Here is a 20,029-nt window from a genome sequence, read left to right as displayed (position 1 = left end):
TTCTATTTCCGTCACTTGCAGTCATTTCTACATGGCCATAGGAAGCCTTAGCAAGGCAGTCAGAGCTTTAAAGAACTGAAATATCACAGGAGCAGGATCTGTGATGTTTCTTAACATAAATATCAGAATGCTTTTTTCACTTTACTATTCAGATAGTGAAACTGAATCTGTTAATAATTTTGTTTGCAAATGCAAATATTTTGAAGGTAGATATAGCTTTCCAAACTGATAAAATAGAATATTATTTTTAGTTCCGTTTAATTATATCTAATGCTAATTTCAGTAACTACATTTTAAAAATTATTATTACAATATAGATTTTCATGTTATAATTCTGAAAAACAAAAGAATCTCAGCAGTCTTGAGGACATTAATGCATAAGAGTCTGATTCTAATAAACTTCATATATGCATGAACCTGTTTTTTTTTATTCTGCAAGTGAAATACTGGATTTTGATGTTGTTTGGGAAAATTCACGAAGCAATATACCTGAACGAGGTGAGAGTCAGGAGATTTAGATTGCTTTTCAGACTTTGCCAATAACCTGTTGTGTGACTCTGGGCAAAGCACTTCACAACTGTGTGCCTCTGCTTCCCTCTGTGCTTATTTACAGATGAATTCTTTGAGGAAGGAGTTACCCCTTAAGCATTTGCATGGGACTTTGATTTCCATTTTTAATTCCTAAGCATTAAAAATAAGTATTCTCACATTAAATATTTCATTGAGCAAGGTTGGAAGCTTTTTATTTTTGATGGAGGTGAGCCCACGGACAGTGGCTGTGAGCCTACTCCTGCCATCCTTGCATTGGCTCCTGTTTCTGAGCCATTTCAGTGGAGAATGTGGCATTAGGACCTTATAATCAACATTCCTTTGCCAGCATCCATTCTCAGCCTATTAAAAGAAAAGAGATAGTTGTGAGAACTCTGTCAATAGTGAAAGATCCATCATGTTGTCCACTAAAAACCTAGTAGATGTTATAGGAGTGATTTTAATTGAGATTTTTACAACCGTTTGATAACACTGTTTTGATCACCGTATTTAGGGCCGGATTCCAACAGTGGACATAAAACCTCTGACTAATCCACTGAGTCACCCAGTCCCTGTCATATATTGCTTAATGGTCCATGCTGCCAGGAATTATAATATCTTTCTAGTAATAATTATTTTTTTTAAAGAAACTTTATGGGCAAAAAGTCTTATAAAAGTTAAAACTCAGATTTTTAAAAAGGCAATGAAAGAAAACTTTCTAGAGCTGTGATAAACTGCAGATATTTTTTATTTGCAATAAATGTATAGAGTTTTACATACACTGTAAGTTAATGACTAATATTTTAACTTTGGTTGGTTAATGTTTGCAGGGCACTTACAGATGCTAGAATAATCTCTAATGTTTTTGCTCAATCTGCTCTGGAGATGGATGAAATAAATAGTTTAAACTAATTAATGTAACACCAGCTGTTACAAGTGCTTGGCAGACGTCTGTGAGTTTTGATGGGCAGAGAGCGGCTGTTGTACTTGACTTTATTTTAGTACAATGTTGATCACAGTGTAAGCTGGAATAAATGACGAGCCAAAGGAAGGAACAGAGGATGAATTCTGTGTAATGCAAAATAAATATTGCCCTTTTTCTGAAAATATTTTTTGAGGTCGAGGGAGATTTATAGTGGACTTCTATTAAGTCAGAAGTTCTGTGGCAACAGCTGTGCTAAGCATGCTCGGTATTAACATGCTTTACAAAAGCTGCAGAAATGTATATAGACATCTATGAAATTTCACATTGCTTTTAGATTTCAAAAAGTGCTAAGGCTTAGTATTAACACTTTGGCTGCATATTTTATTTCTACCTAGCAATTGCTGTTAGAAAGAACAGACGCTTAAGACAGGTAGAAAAAAAGTAATATTAGATCTAGAAAGTATATTTGCAAAGAATAAGTTGGATTTCAGTGCTGCTTGTATGTACATGATTGTATAGTAGGTGTTTTTATTTTGAACTCTGAAGAATGAACATGACTGCAGAAAGTTTCAAGGTACTAAGTAGTTATATCAAACTGAACTTGCTGTTTTGTGCCATAGCCTTGTTTTATCAGTGTCCGGTCAAAAAAAACTCCTCACAGCTTTAAATATATATCTGATGAAAATTCATTGCTTTCTGAGTGAGTTAATAATAAGCTAAAATATCAAAGTAACTTCTCTTTTAAAGTTAGAAGGTAGAGTAATTGTGCTGTGACAGGGGAACGATGGCTGCTATCTCTCTATGTGCCAGCATTAAGATAACAGTGTCATTGTACAGATTGTTACCCTGTGAATATGTCTAATAAGTTATTATAGCGTGCTGAGCAGATGGCAAGTGTGCTCCTGAAAGAATTGATGGATGGGATATGATGTCATCAGTGAGATGACAAGGTTCACAAGGTACTTGACCTCCAAGAATAAGTCCTAACTGGTTAGAATTCTAAATGGTGAACTTTTGTGACACTGGCTAAATGGGAAATATGTGCAATTTGTATTTCTTTATGGTAGTGTTTACCCTCTTCACTGAACTCCACGTAATGGGATTTGGTCCCTGTAGACTTGGAGATATTGTTGGAAGGTTTCACCCTGTAACCTTCAGAGGATTTCAAATACAAATCTATACATTTAAACTTTAACAAAATCCCACTGAATTATATTTATGAATTCAGGTTCATAGCTTTTCTTGCTTTATATATATGTATAAAGAATTTAATTGAGATGATCAATTAATTTAACATGTACTCCTGACAGAGAAAGCTGCTGGTTCAGTAAGAAAGTACAAAGCACAAGATTACAATTTATACTTTTATAAGAATGTCTTTGAAATTGTGAGCTATACTAACATGCCAAGGATCTTAGGAGTATAGTAACTTTAATTATTACTAGATTCTCCAACTCTAAATTCCATCAAACAAATAAACATTAGATTGTTCTATCTGTCTAAAAAGTGTATCTTCCTTTCTATTATGTTCCAAATTATGTAGTGACATCTATACTGTTGAAACATAGGCCTCTAAAATAGTCCTCTTAGTTCTTTGCACGATTCATGGAAGGAAGATGGTGCACACAGAAGCCTCAAAATGGGGAATCTTGCTGCTGAAGTTTAGATACTGTCTAAGAGCTGCATCTAATGGATACCTACCTTCTCTTCTTTGTTGATAATTTAGGTAGGTCCTTGTTTATAGAGTGCTGCTTCCAGGGCAGACTGGATAATCTAGACAGAGGAATTCTGTCTTTCATCTCTTTTAGGCACTCCCTAAACCCCTACTGACCACAAAGTGAGCTCTACATGTCTACTTTTGTGTGCAATTATGCAGACAGATAGATCCTTCAGAATTAGAAGTTTGTGTCGATACACTGTAAATTGGAAACAGAAAATGAAAAAGACAATATATAGAGAGTATATGAAAAAAAGAGCTACTGAAAAAAAAGGGGTAAATGAATACTAAAGCTATATACTATGCCTTTCCTACAGTGAAAGTTAGAGTCAAAAGAGTTTGGGGTCATGTTTCTTAACCCCTAAAATTAATTAATAGTTTGGTTTGGGTTTTTTTTTTTTTTTTTTGTGTTTTCATTTATTTAGCTGCATTTGGCAATGATCAAAAGCTGGAAGATAGGAGGAAGAGGCATGAACTTAGTAGTTAGCCTTTTTAAATCTTTAATAAAATGCTTCTAGTTTCTTAAAATGCTTCTTGTTATTTGGCTCCTTTGAAATGAGGAGATAAATTCCTTGTGGAAAACTCTTCCATGTTTTATTGATTGTTTGCAGAGCAAAACATAAATTCTATATACAAAAATAAACTATGAGAGCATGTACATGCATGCTTGTTCTGAATTCTTTATGATATTTATTTTCAACACTGATAGTTCTTTGCAATATTTGAATATTCATGTGACAACCTTGAGGTTATTTACATGAACTGAAACAAGAGGAAACCAGATGAAAGCACTATAAATCCTGTGAATAAAAACAATATATTATCATTTTTATATTTTCTAATGTTCTGAGTTTCAAGTAAGTAAAATTTGGTTTTAAAATTTGCACGACTGGGGAATATTGTTCCATTTCTTAAATCAGATTGTAGGTACAATAAAACTTTCATAAACATATTACAAATTGCTTCCATCTTTCCTGTATAAATAAGATGCTGAGGGTTCCTAAATTACTTCAGAATTACAGCAAAGCATTGGATTAAGTTGTAAACATTATAACAATGTATCAATTTTAGCATAATTGCTTTGGAAGTACAGATTATGATTTAAAGTTGCCATTTTTTTTTCCATTTGATTTTAAATCCATGTTCGTTGTCATCCAACCCAATGCAGCTGTTTTACTTGTGTTCTGACATCTGATTCTATGGTTTTAGGAAATGTACAGGAAGGAAGGTACTATGGCTCTCAGACCATACTCTCTTCCTTTTACTCCAGTACTAAGAGTAGAGGTATTGTGCCTGCAAGAAATAGTAACTTATTTACATGGGATTTGTAGATTGTTATCTCTCTACATGTGGTTTACTGTAGATAGAGTTATTCTTTCTCAGTTTTACTGCCAGTTCTTTTATATGCAGTAAGATAGCAGTAGCCTGTTCGAAACATGCTATTAGTAGGGCAGCACAGAGCTGATTGTTTAAACAAATACTTTCACTAGCTATACCATGCATATTTCATTAGTGCATGGGTTCAAGGGATTTGGTTCCATTCTTGTAAGGTAATATTCAAAACTAGTAGTGAAATGTCAGTGTTAATGTGTACCAGTTTGTTATCATAATTAATAATCTGTCAAAATATTTTTAAAAATTAGATGAATTTATCAAATAATTCGATAAATTTTGCATTTTACTTCTCAGGTTTTTAATAAAACTGAAATGTACATATAGGCGTGTTGGTTATGTGGCTAAAGAAGTTTCAGGAGCCGTATCTTTTCTGCTCAATATGATCAGTTAATATATATGTCTGTATGTGCTAGAGAAATGTAAAATATTAATAGAAGGTCAGTGAATGTTCACTGAGCTCTCTTTGCCATATGGCCCCTGTGGAGGATAGAAGGCCCTGGCTAGCTTAAGTCCGCCATATGGACCTGGTGGAAAAAGGTGGGTTTCACACACAGAGCAAACCTACCATATGGACTGGGTGGAGCACAGTCAAAACTCTAAACATTTCTTGTACACCAGGGCCTTTTACACAGAAGAATATAAAAACATACATAATACATTACACACAAAAGCCATTGAAAAATGGATCAATTGTTTAGGTTTTTATAATGCTTTCAGGCAGTGACCAAAACTATATAAATAATCAGGGCTTATTTTGAAATAGTAAAGAGGACAATCAATCATTTGCAACTGGCTTTTTTACTTTGCATTTAACATCTGTTCTATAATGGGACTGTACAATGGCACCCTTAATGCTGTACAAAGGCAGAACATCCAAAATAGTGATAGGGTTAAAGCAGTTTTTCTGAATGTGTTCCCTTGGGTTTCTTTTCCCCCTGTTCTTAGCCTGAAAAACAAATTTAGCACACTGTACAAGAGTTGTGAGGCAAGTCCTGGACTTAGAAATGTCTTCTGTACACTTAATCTTTTGAAGAATTGAAATCAAGCATAGGAAAAGATAATTGATTTAACTTTAGTCCCTCTCTGAAGAGTGTGGTGTTACATAGTGGCATTTTCTTTTATAGATGAAAGGCGAAGTAAAATAGGATCAAAAAAATTATTGTCTTTCAAACGACTGGACCTAATATTGAACCTTCCTACATGTTTCCATGCAAACATATCTACATTTTCTTTACTTTTAGTTGGCTGATTTGTTTGGTTTGGTTGGGGTGGTTTTGCAAAAAAAGAAAAGCAAAAGTCAGATCAGGACAACTTCAACTATGATTTTATCAAAATACAGTAAAGAATGAGCATAAATTGAAGATCTATTTTTAAGATATTATTTTCTGTTTTCTTACTTGTTTTGATAATGATTCAGATCTTGTTTTCATAGTTTTATATGTGAATGAATAAAGAGAAAAGAAGTCAAGATATGTTTTATTCTCTTAATAGAGAGATAATCTAGGCTGACTTGTCCCTTCATATTTCTGTCACAATCTTTTACTTTTCTCTAATTGTATTTTTTTCTTGTCTGGTCCTGCAATTTCAACAAGCAAACTAATTCTTCATATCTTGAAAGGGGAAGAAACTACTGAGACAAAGACACTTTAGGAACAATCAGTGTTACTGAGGAAAGTGTTTGAGATGGAAGAAAGAAGTGCAGGAAGCAGGAGAATCAGCTGTGTTGTGGAACAGCTAGTACAAAAAGAAGACAAATTGTGAAAATAAATAGTGATTGTGAAAATAAAGTATTTGGATTTTACCTTTTGAACTCATTGTGCTAGGTATTTTGTAATTATACTAGAATTTGGTGTACAACCAGCCTTCATCAGTGGCATTGACTTAATTTTTAAAATCTGATCAAAAAACTCACTGAAGTTGCTGTGTCAATTTTCTGGGTGCAGGAGTTCATAAAACCATGCAGTGTGGTCATTTCTGGATGCAGCTCTTGCTTTTTTTACTAAACAGGCTAAAATCCAACCTGTTATTGGGATCCAGAATGAAAGTATTATCCTTCAATATATAATGATATCATCAGGTTGAGATAATAAGGTGTGTGCAATCTGTTTCAGTTTGTTTAGGCAGTAACTGTTTTCAAAGTACAATAATGCTAAAGATGTTCTGATTTCTGTTTTGTTTACTTACAGTTATCACATACATAAATTGTCGTAAAGTCCTAGAGAACCTTTGAACCACACTTGGGATTTCTATTTTGTTCCTGTTACATAACATTTATAATTGTTTCAGGATTAAAATAAAGAATTTTTCAATTACATTATTGGCATAAACATTGAAAGATTTACGCAAGTTTTGATATGAAACAAAATTAGTAAGAAGATCTGTCCCTATAGTGGAAATGCAATGCATATTTCCTTGATATTATGATATGATGCAGATAAAAGACTGAACAAAATATTTAATTTTCATGAAGGTTTTAAACTGGATCAAAAAAGAGATTTTAATTTACTGGCAAATGTATGGCATGTTTGCTGTGTAGGATACTTTAATTTTCTGTATTTAATGTAAACCAAACTGATCCATGTTACTGATGACTCCAAACTATTTTTTGTCTTCTTAAATAAGTGCTGAATATGACTCATAATGCATAAATACATAAAGGATATTTTTTGTATTCTCTAATATGTATTCTGATATATTAACATAAATTACATATTCCAAGACATGAAAACACATGCAGGCCAAATCACACTTTAAAGTGGATGCCTGAAATGGAGCAGAAAACATTAGAGGTAGAACTTCTACATTATTCTATCAGCGAGCATCAAGCTAGTGAATGCCATAGAAATCTCACTAATGGGCATGTTCTGGCAGCTTGTTGCAGATGTTTGGTGAATGAATTGCAAGAGAAATCATATCAGATGTAAAAATGCTTGCCTTTTCATTCTGAATTTTGTTTCTGAGCACTCTGGGCTTTAGGGATTTTGTTTGTTTTTTATTATGGATTTCTGTGAAAATCAGATATTTGGATAAATTGTATAGGCAATGGTTTGAGAAATGTGGCTATAATATTGTAAAGGACTGTTTGGGATGCTAAAACTATGAAGCTCATATTGAACTCCCATAGGCAGACAGCCAAATTTCTATTAGGATATCATAACCATATAATCCAAACTGTGTGCATTGATTATTGTCTACAATATTTACATCTGAGTACTGGAACCATTCCATACAGAGAAGCATTAGGGTGTTTATTGTATCTGCTAAAGAATGTATTGTAGAATAATTTGGAAAAAGTGAGTTAAATATGGTCTCTTATGCAAATGTCATTATTTCAGCCACAAAAATAAGGAATCCTCTATTCTATACTGCTTCGTGATATTGAAACAGCTCACTCCTTTTGTACACTTTGTGGTGAGAGTTTGTCTAAACAGGATGCTTCACATCCTTTTGTTCTCAGTAACACTTGGTGTGAAGAGAGTTAAGACCTGGAGTTACCAGATCCCATGTTTCCATAAAAAGTGTGTGTTGCCATTTGAGTGCTCAAGCAAAGACTGAACTCTACTGAACTGCTGATGATAGAACAACTGTTCCCTTAAACTCTCAGAAGTCTGACTGCAGGGTTGGACCAGCACAGTCCCTTCAGTACTTTGTTTTCAGAGCATGGCTCCTTCCCCTACATTTCCAAGGCGTTTGAAGCTTTTCATTGCATGTCCATAAATTCCTGAACCTATTACCCAGTAGCCCCATGCAGCTGTGTCTGTTGGGTCCGTCTGATTTAGTTCCTGATTATTTTTATTTTACTGGCATCTTTGGCACTAATACATCTAGGGCAGGAATTATGGCAAGGCAAAAGCTCAGGAACAACTTTCCTTAATGTGCTTCTGTCTTGCTGTGCATTTTAGGCTGGTCATCTTATTCAGTTGTCCATGTATTATAAGTCTAAATATTAGAGGTAATTGCTAGTATACCTTTAGTTAAAAAGGTTATTAAAATAATGGGCTATTAATAGGATCTTGCAGAGAGATTAAGAGAATATGAGTATATATGTTTTTAAATATTGGATTTCTGCAAAAATCAGTGTCCCTGGACTTTTTATGTATTAATCTAAAATAAGTTATTTTCTTGTTTTCATAAAAAGATACATGACATTATCCTGTTTGAATATTCAGTTTAAAAAAGTACATAATTCAGTTTACAAAGCACATACATTTATCAATAGATCCAGTTTTACATGTTTTGACCACATAAATATTTTTTCTGCTGGGACAGATGAGCAGTAAAGGTTGTCATAAATGAGAAGTATTTAAACCTCTTCTGCCTTCTCTGTTGAACTTCTCTGACATATTTATTTGTGAAATGCAGTACTGCTGACTTCTGTGCTGCCACTTTACACCAGATGCCAAGCATGCCTGGTCAACCTCATCTGCTTGCCAGCATTCTGGAAATGAGGGTATGGGACAGGTTATGAGTTGCTGAATGAATGACAGCTGACGAGTGTTGCTCAGACACATTACCATATATTCATTTTTTTTTTTTTTTTGGGCTTCTGATTCATGCTGTCAGCAGATTACCAAAAACATGTGCCATGTGACAAGGTAGCAGGAGCATTAATACTCAGGCCCCCATAATTGCAATATGCTAGATATGGACTTCTTTAAAACACCAACTTTTTTGGTTTTTTCCTGAAGAGAGTAAATATTAGAATTATTAGCTGAGCACAGACTGAGGAAAATAGTGTGAATACAATGCATTTCCAGGTATTAACGTAAACCCTTCATCTTCAGAGAATTACAAGTTACCAGCTGTGCTCTTATCAAAAACTCCCTTCTTACTACTGTTACACTTACAAAAGAGGAGTGTTGTTATTTCAGATGACAATGAAAAAATGCTAATATTGTTGATATTCCATATTTCTAAATCACCTTAAATCCACAAATAATAGATGCTTTTCAACTTTCATTAAACATGTCCAGAGGATTATTTTAATAGAAATCATGTGGTCCTTGAAATGATCCAATAAAATCTAGCAAAATACAGTTGTTATATTGTCTTTAATGTTTTTTCTCTGCATTTTGCAGTAGCCATATGGAACCAGTTATAGGGAGGAATGGGCAGCACAAAAAAAGTATGCATACTGTGGATGTATTGCCTTGTGTATTGCTTTTATCATTTGAGATGTGCATATTTATGTCCATAATTTTGAAAATGTGAGGCTTATTCTACAATACATTATTTATGCAGCCCTAAAGTCCAGTCCCTAATTTGAAGTTTGATGTTAATCAGGAATTTAGCTTAGACTGAAAATACTTGGCTTGATCATTTGATTCAGCATATACTTAGGAAAGCTGCATATATGATCAGGGAGCCAGCTTCTGAGCCAACACAATAAAGGAGATTAAATAGGTGGTTCTGTGAAAGCTGGTGACTGATTTCCTAGCTGAATATCCCTTCACTGAATAGATCATCATGGACACCCCTCAACGCGACTTTGGAAGAAGCTGAGAACGACTCTCATGAACCTATAGGGAGACACATTTGCAGAACCCTCTACCCTCTACATACATATATGCATATAAGCAGTTCCCATAGAATGGCTACAAAGCCAAGAAATGTTCTTTTTAGCACTTAGTATAGCCTGGCTCATGGAGTGAAGTTAGCAGAGTACTAATTGGGATGTTTGACATGAACCGGTAAAATACATTTATATTTTTTTCAGCATCCAAAGCACAGATGGCCTTACTCTGCATCCAGTTCCTGCCAGCATCATATAAGGATCTTTAAGAAGGAAATAATGGGCATAGTTCTTACAGTTAAAATCTGCAGGTCATATAAAACGATAAAGTGCCTTACTTTTATACTAATACATTTTTAATTGTTTTATGCTAATACATTGTTTTATTGTTTAAAATGCAATAAAATGTTTAGAATACCTTTTTAACACCCATTTCAGCTTTTAACAATCATTTCATCTTTTGGAAGTTTAGAGTTAAACTCTTAATTAGAGTTTAGAGTTAAATTCTTTTAAAGTTGAATTCTTAATTTCTTCAGAGATAATGAATGTTACTGTCAGGTGTTGAAGATATATGTGTTTTATGATTATCAGATATATACAAAATCATCTCTGACTATCCCATTCCTTCTTTTTTTACTGATCGTTCAATGCACATTAAAAAAAATATGTGAAAACATCTGTGAGTAAACAGGATACTTTTTCTTGTGGGGACAGAGAAACTGTGTAATTTTGTTTTGCACGTTATGTGTCATGATGCCAAAGTACACAGAACAGAAATACCACTGGCATTTTAACATTCCATTGTATGGAAAAATATGTTTGTTTAAAAATAGGAATGATAATTTATTCTAAAATATTGTGAAATCTTTAGAATAAATAAATAAGCCAATACTGCTTGATCCAGCCCTAATCAGTAATAGGCTGCAAAATAAGATAAAGGTTATTAAAATAATCCTTTTATTGAAAGAGAAAATTAGATAAGTTGTGCTGATTGACTCTGAGGCCCTCCTAGGGACATGTAAAATGAAGAATAAAACTCAACTTGATCTAGTCCAAAAAGCCTGAAGAAATCCTCACAGCTGGAACATCACCACTAATTACATTTTTGCTTTTTGAATATGTAATGCCAGCTCTTTCCGTTCATTTTTAGTGATGCTATACCCGTAATTCCTTAGCAAACTAAAATATGTGATCTTTAGAGAATGTATTTTATATATTTGCTTTGACAGCTGTAAATTTCACTTACATTCAAGTAAAATTCTTAAAATGCCACAAGAATTACTTGTGCAAAATCTGTTCTATGTAAAAAAACCAACAGTTTAGCTGTTTTGTTTATTTCTTGTTGAGTCAGTATAAATTTCTTGCTCCTGGGCAGTCTTTCTCCTTCCCTCCTTCACCTCATAATCCCACTCCTATTACTCCTTTCCAAAGTGTTTGGCCACCTTGAGTTTCCTTCCCTATATTCTCAACTACCTATTTCCTGACTTTTGGATTACTCCCTGTCTTTTGTCAAGTCCTCTCTGTTTCCAACCCACCGTGTCCTTATTCCAGCCAGCCATACGTTCCTTTCCCCCCGCTCCATGCTTATAGACAATTAGCTTACATGACATCAGCATAGAAGGGGTACCACTGAACCTTGGAGAGAGAGTGATTCCCAAAAGTTTTGTTCAAGAAGTGCTTCTCCATCTGGCTCTACTTTCCCGTGATGGAGGCAACTTCAACTGCAGCATGATCAATGTTCCTGTGCAGTAGTGAAGAATGATCTGTAGAGACTGCATGTTCTTTAAAAGGATTTAAAGATACTGGATATTTATTAATTCAAAAAGGGAAAAGCATCAAGTTAGTACATTAAGTTTTTAGTGGTTAAAATCTCAGAGAATTGTCAGGAAATATGAGTCTTACTGTTGGTGGTAAAGTCATGCATCCAAACCTGCCTCCAAAGTGAACGCATAAAACTAAGTTCTTACGTCCTTTTATTCCTGTGTAGTTCTTTACATCAAGTGAAGGTGAGCATATTTGGAAGTCATGCCACTTGGGAAAATGGTCCACAATGGTAGACTTGATACACAGATGAATGAGTTCTTCAAGACCTACTTGCACAAATATACGTGCCTGCATCAGGTACAAAGCCATTTTGTGTAAAGTACCCATCCAAGAAACTTAGTGGCTGTGATCCTTTCCATGTAGGTTTTTAATTTTTTAGTCATATTTCATTACTGGAGAGTTGCTATTCCCAAAGTCCGTAAGCAAACGTAGCAATCGAAGAAGCGGAACTCAGTGGACAGCATCTGCAATGGTGTTATTAACTGTGAGAGCACCAGCCTCTTTAAAATGTTACAGAAACATTAACCAGTCAGCCAATTTCAATATTTGCTATTCCTTTCTGATTTCGAGCTGCTACAGTTGCAAGTGTTTTAATTTCAAAGTATTTGGTTGTCCAGGAGAACTGTTGTTTGTATAAAAAGAAATAAATAAATTGTAGATTTAAAAACATCTAAAGTAGTTATATATATATATATATATATATATATATATATATATATATATATATATATAACTTTTATAAAATATGTATACATATAAATCTTCTAATATAGATAGATATTTTTATAAGTGTTTTATAAGAGTTTCAGTACATTCTTTTTATAGTTGGTGACATCCTTCATAGTTATCTAACATTGTATGGGAATTGGTCAAGAGGATTTTACTTATTTGTTTGTTTGTTTGTTTCTTTGGTTTTATCTGCCTGAAATTATTAAACATTTCAATTAAGAATATGGGAGACTCCTAGTTCTTTCTTGTTAATATAAATCTAGAATTATGGATAAAGTAAAACAGAAAAGCTTCTCACACTTGAAGCCTCTAACAGCGAGCAAGGTGAAATATAAAGCTTTTTACTAAAGAGTGTTTGACAACGTAAACCAAAATAATACTGAGCCAAGTGGAAGAGATTGTTTCTACAATATAGAAAAACTGTATGCAGCAGATTTATGGTAATAAAAAGTGGAAGCAGAATCCTCTTTGATCATTCAAATGGTAAGAGGGAGCCTGTGTTAGGAACAAATACAGGTGGAATATTTTACAGAGAACAGAGAAGCCTCAAGATGCCTTGCAAAAAAAATATGATTACAGAATGGCCTTAATCTGTATAGTATTTTTTTTTTTAGCCAGTTATTACTGTTTGCTTTCAAATCCTGGCAATATCAATATTTTCCAGTTTGATTGGTGACTGGTCTGAACTTATCCTACTTGCTTTTAGGAACAAAGACAAGAGAATGGCTACCTCTATTCATCTAGTATTGTTTAAATAGCTGTCACAGCTTCCAGGATGTCTGTTTCCATGTTATCTGGTGAAAGAATAAAATAGAATGGCAACAACCCAAATACAGTGAAATATGTTTGTTGTATTTGGCCCAAACCAGCTGCTGTGTACAGATAAAATCTGGTTTGAACAAAACCAGGTGAATTTTGGAAATTGAGGAACAATGGATGGAGTGGTTGTAGCATTTACAAATATTTTAAAGATATGTGTCGCATTCAGACTTGCCTGTTATGGTGATTTAGTTCATATGTCAAGACACATATTCATCTCTGCCCAGATACTGTAGAGGCTTGGGTAACAGCTTGTCCTATCCTTGTTTATTTGTTAATTTATAACATGTCAGTTCCCAGCACAAACCGAGGCAGGCCTGGACACTTCTTTGTTCTGCTTTGTTCTTTCTTTTTTTCCCCCTCTTTCTTTTCATTGTTGTGCTCCCCACTCTGACAATGGAGTTGTAGATTGACCCTATTTCCCCTTTTGCCCTGCCTTCTCTTCTAACATTTCCTTTGATGTGTTTAGACTGAAAATACCAAGTCTCTGTTTCCCAGCAAGGGCTCATCATTTTGCAGCGTTGCTCTGCCAGTATTGTAAGAGGAACATCAGTAGTTCCTTTACAGCAGTTTAAAAGATGTTAGGCTAATGATTATTTGGAAACAAAAGATATCTCATCCTTTAGAGGAAAGAGGACTTGTGCAGGAATTAAGTATTTTTAAATGTTTTAAAGGCAAGAGTTCACAGTATTTTGCTACTAAGATATGTGGTTATGTTTTAATTGGCTGTGTTTACAATGTGGTTTTTCTTAAAAATGCATTTTTTTAAGATTCCCTCAATCATCGCTTATCTCACATCCACAAATATCCATGCTTCCTGTGTATAATATGTACATTTGCTCTGTTTCAAACATACTCACACTCAAAGTTTATTTCACATGGGACATCAAGAAAACAAAGTCACATTAGTCTGACTTTTTTTTCTGAGTTGATATTTCATTAAAACAAGTTCAGAGTAAGTTCATCTCTCTAGTCCTACCCTTCAGTGTAAATTTGTTTCTGTTATTTATAACTTAATGGTTTTGATGTTACTTTGAATTAATATCATTCTAATCTTTTTTGAGTTTATTTGCCTATTACAAAACCATGCCACACATTGTTAAAAAATCTTTTCAAACTTCATGTGTTGAGCATGCACAAAGTACAGCAAGCATTACATTAAATAAATTGTAAAGTAGTAATAAATTGAAAAAATTGATCCCTTGCTTGAATTCTATTACAAGATCTGTGTTAGAAGCTTTCTATATCTCAGCAATTGCATGGAAGAGCAGTTTTTGAGTTAATTAAGGCTTACTGAATTTTTAAGTGGGTCAGTTTTATCTAGTATATCTTAAAATATTTTGACAATTTGAGGCCTAAAATATCAGTAAGATTACAAGTAGTCTTAGAAAGTAGGAGGTCATTGATCCATTTCCTGGCAAACCTAGAGGAAAATGATGTCTTTTCAGTATCCTTTCTCCTTTAAATGAATCAACTTCACCATGCATACTAGTGATTCGACTCTTTGCTTCTGTATTGTACAAGAGCAATACCTTCACTGCAACCAGTGATAAAAAGAAATCTCTACCCAAAAAAATCTTAAGGATGTAACATGGAAGAGACTTTTTAATATTTTCTTTTTTTTTTTTTCTTATTTTGGATAAAAATTATTTGGGGAAGCCATATTTTCAGAAGAAGAGAAAAGTTTTCAGCTATGCCATAATATTATGTACTGTTTATAAATATATTGTCTAACTAGTTTTGTTTAAGTTTTGGCTTGTTTGTTTTGATTAATGAAAGCATAACAATTATGGCAGCAGTTTGGAAAAAAGACATTTGTTAATGATTTTTCACACTAGAATAGGAGTAGAGAAGTCAAACTAAGCTAGTTTTCAATACCAGGAATATATAACTTATTTTTTCTAATGAAATGGTGAATATTTCTATAATATTTTAAAAATCGGAAAGAAAATACTCAAATTTAGGGCGAAATGTTAGTATGTTACTACAAAATGACTACAGAGCTATCCACACTGCTGTGGGGTGGCATGAGGACAGAGGATACATCCATATAGTACATTTTTTGAGAGCCTGCTTTGAATCTCAGTAAGGTAGATAAGAAATGGTTCAGAGATCCAGGGCCAGTTTTTTCTCAGCACTTTGTAACTGACTGGAAAACTTAAATATAGCTCAAAAAATTCTTTATGACTCTGAATGGTCTGAAGCTTTCCTTGGTCAACATTAATTCCTTTCAGTAACCTTAACTTGGAAAGCTTTTTTATGATGACTTCATGAGAAAGCAGTGATTGTGGCATGAATTGTGACATACACAGGGCATAAGGAACAGGGTCTTAGTCCTTGTGTAGTCCTCAGCCTGAGCCACAGGGAAGTAGGAAGAACTGCACCCAGTATAGGATCTCCTCAAAAGCAGATCTTTTCATCTTAGGCTTCTCTTACAGTCTTCTAGAGGAAGATTTGCCTCTTCCTGCAGTAGATGCCTGTTAGAGTTCAGATGGACAAGTACCTTAAAGTGGCATCTGCTTCTTTGCACTGGTTATAATAGACCTGAGGGTACCAGCCCAGCAGCAGATGTCCAAATGCCTGTTTGGGCAGTTCTGTGGAAGGCCATAGTAGAAAAAGCTATTACTTTAGCACTATAAATACTGGCTAGCATGACAGAGCTGGTGAGGAGATGAGACAAGAAATCTTTACCTGAGTGTGGTTAATAAAGATTGCTTCCTTCTGCAGACATGGTGATGGGGACTGTTGGAATGAGCTGGGACTTGGAGTTATGGATGTCCCATCCTGAGGCCATCAATACTCTAACCATATGTTCTGCAGATTTCAATTTTCGTGGTCCTAGACTATGTCCACTTAGGAAAATACTGCATTCAGTCCAAGAGAGAGCTCATTTTAGGGAACTAGAATCAACTTTCAGATGCAATTTTAATGTACCTGATAAAATAAATAGAGAAGTACAACCATTATTGAAACTAGAATTAAATTAATAAACAAAAAGAAATTTGACTACTCCAAAATATATATAACTTACAATGGTCAAAACCAAATGGAAAAAAGTGAGTTTGGAAAACTCCTTTGTATTCATATAGCTGTGCAGAATCTGCATGATACCTGGGGTACATTCTGATGTCCTCTCATTGTACGGAGATACATCAATATGTGTCAGTCAATGACTGACCCCTTGGCAAGAAGAGTGTGTATAGATATATGCATCTATCTATATATGTATGTATGTATGTATAGATAGTTTTCCTTTTGAAAAATTCAGATTAACATCTGGTGCAGAGAAATTGACCTAAATTTCTATATCATATCAAGAGTAGCCTAAAAATATTCCAGGAAGCAAATAAAAAAAAAAAAAAAGGAAAAAAAGAGGCTATTGAAGTTTCTATTAATTGTGGGAGGTTTATTTTTTCCACTTCATAATCTGTTCACAGATTATCTGTGAAACTTTAATCTTAGAAGTCTCCAATCAGTGAAAGTTTTTTCCCCGTTGTGATGGCAGAAGTGATCAGATCTGATTGTTACAAAGATCCCACTAAGGAGTTCAGGACTAATAGTTAGAAGATGTCCATGCTTAAAAAAAATTAGGCCAGTGATTGTTACCGTGCTGTTAATTTCATGTACTATTCAGAGCATGTTTTAATTGTGGCAATCAGGTGTATTTTCTTGGTCAGAATGTATTGAGGAGCTTTTCTTGGTGTTGCAAAATTTTCTGAGCTGTGAGTGAAACCATTAAGAGTGGGAAGGGTTAATTGTACGGGACGCCTCATATTCAAATACTTCTCATATAAAAAATATATGTCATGCTAGAAAATATTCTATTGTCAATCCAAATAGAACACAAACTAAAATGAGATAATTGGGAAGGTGCCCATAAAGTCAGCCTGAATATATTATCACAAGTATATGTGAGATAATATTTGTTTTAAAAAGATTCTATGGCACTGTAAACTCAGTCTCATTAGAGACTGCATTTAAAAGGCTTATAAAGTTACTCATTAATGTTATCTTGTTGTATCTCCACAGCTTTTTCATTAAAGAAAATTCAGCAGAAAGCATTTTCTCCTGATAGCAGGAACCAATTTGCAATAAATGTTCTGGAAACCACTAGGGAAGCCATTACTGAGGTCTAATAAAAACAGACAAGCGTAACTTGTTCTATATTTTTGTTTCAATCACATACAGATGAGACCCCGCTCTCCACTCCAACCGCAAGAGACAGCCTTGACAAACTTTCTCTAACTGGGCATGGGCAACCACTACCTCCGGGTTTTCCATCTCCTTTTCTATTCCCTGATGGATTGTCCTCCATAGAGACCCTTCTGACTAACATCCAGGTAGGCCTTTTTGTAGATCAGCTTAAAGGGATGGAGAGGAGCCAGTTTTGTCTAAATTAATAAAACCATTCAAGCTTAATCAGTTCATAAGATTATTTGGATCAACTAATTTACTGAAACTTTCTTGTAATTTAGGTTTTAAAGGAACCACAGCAAACAAATGAATTTAGAAGCTGTCAGATACAGTACATAAAAATACAGATTGTATATTAAACCACAGCAGAAAATTCAATGTAAATTACATTGGTGTGTTTAACAACATTTGTCTTCAGTGGTCTTTTTATTACAGGCTAATGAAATGTATCTTACTGTTTAACTTTATCTCATTTACTAAACAGAGAGAGTTCTTTAATAAGTAGTTATTTCAAATTGCTAGAGTGGCATGGTGGAAATGATATTTAAAGATATTTGAAATGTGTCTCCCATAAAAGCATTTACAAAAAGCACTTACTTTATAAATAAGCTCATTTCATTTAAAGTGCTGTCTTCAAAGAATAGGCTTCAAAGGGTATTACCAAATTTTATAAAGATTTTCTATTTGGTAGTCACAGTATCTGTTGTGTGTACAGTAAGGCTGTGTTCAAATATTATTTATAGTATACATTATGTATAGCTTGAAGCCAAATTGTTAGTGTTTCATATTAGGATTAATACATTTTTTTTTGTCCACAAATTCAGTTATCTTGTGTTCCCCATATGCAAATTTTGCAACAATATGGTTGTATGTTTCATGCAGAAGCAAAATTATAGTGCCAGAAATAATACAGCCATATTGCACATTCCAGAGAAGCCTGGTCTGGGCAGCTACCAACCTCTAATTTGTCATCATATATTTCCTGCTCATTCCTGCAAACACATAAAATCAATTGTATTCTATCCAGCAAAGGATATGAAGGAGCAGGGCCAAATTCTGCTCACTTTACTGTCTGAAGCAATCCCATTAAAGTTTATGGCACTTCAGAATTGTTTTATGAAAAGTATATGAGCCATTCAGTTGTGTTTTGAGGTTCTAATAATGGAAAAATACTGCTATTTAAGAAGTAAATATTACTTTCTCTGCCTGGTCTGAAAAAGCATATTTATGATTACTTTTTGCAATTCTGAGACTTAGCATCTTAAATATTTAAGCCATGAACCAAGATAATTTGATAACAGCATTATTGTAACATATCTGCTGCAAGCTGTAAAGATTGTATTTTTTTCTTAAGGCAGAAAAACAGTAAGTAAATTTTTAGCTGTGCATATATGTGCATAAAAGTTCTTAGTAATTTTTTGACAAATGTCTGCACTCAATGTCTCTAGACAGCAATCTAACGAGCAAAGCATTCAGCATCAACAGGTTAGCTAATCTCGTGATTGAATATGAGAGTGCTGCACTACTTCAGGATAAGCAACCAGGATTAATTTGCCAAGAATGCATTCAGTTTTGTTTTACAGAAAATGTGAATGTGAATCTTAGTAGTTTCTTTTTTTTTAAATACTGCAATCTTACCTGGAATGAAAAGATAAAAGGCAGCATCATAAGCAAAACAGAAACTTTTTTATGCCTTCTCTTGTACTGCTTTTAAAAGTCCTGCTCCTTAGCTTGAGATTCCGTATCATGAAAAATCATATATTGGTATAAAGTGGTGGGACGTAAGTCCTTCTTGATTTTTTCAGTATGTCCCCACATCACAAGACATGTTTTTGACAGATTTCTAGGAATCTTTTCCTAACAGTATATGAAAGGCGTTTCCCTCCTTCTTCCCTGCTCCACATTGAATTTTTATCAGGACAATATTAGAAATCCACTTCATAAAATAAAAAATAAATAAAACCAGTCAACTTTCCCACGTATAGGAGAAGTTGACTTTAACAGCAGTAGAGTATATTGCAATATCATATGGACAATAGTGGCAATCTTGTTAATCAATGCCATTTAAAATGGTTTCTATATTGCTATTTCATTGGTATTGCAAGGAGAGGGGGTTACCCCATGCCCACAAATGAGTTAGATACTGTGATGCTGACATTTCCAAAACAGAGTTTTAGGTATTTGATTGGAAGTTAAAATTTATTAATGGCTTCTGTGGAAAGAGTCAATTCTGTACCATGATCCTTGATGGCACTGTAATTTGACTTTGCTAGGAAATGCATAAGCAATACCTGAAACCCATGGTACATTTATTACCTGAATTAGAAGGATTCTTTTCACTGAATAAATGGCTTCTTGCTGTCCTTTGGACCTGAGGTGTTTTGCA

General features: G+C 34.1%; 1 protein-coding gene across 1 annotated transcript in view; it reads left to right on the top strand.

The window, feature by feature from the left end:
- Positions 1–20,029, top strand: part of DACH1 (dachshund family transcription factor 1) — a 321,860-nt gene that overhangs the window by 286,529 nt on the left and 15,302 nt on the right. Inside the window, exon 7 of the mRNA XM_062487771.1 lies at positions 17,638–17,789. Coding sequence (XP_062343755.1) covers positions 17,638–17,789 — 152 coding nt within the window. The remainder of the gene's footprint in view (positions 1–17,637; positions 17,790–20,029) is intronic.

This window comes from Cinclus cinclus, chromosome 2, assembly GCF_963662255.1.
Source record: "Cinclus cinclus chromosome 2, bCinCin1.1, whole genome shotgun sequence".
Lineage (NCBI taxonomy): Eukaryota > Metazoa > Chordata > Aves > Passeriformes > Cinclidae > Cinclus > Cinclus cinclus.
The sequence above is the reverse complement of the archived record's forward strand: the minus strand, read 5'-3'. Positions and strand labels throughout refer to the sequence as shown.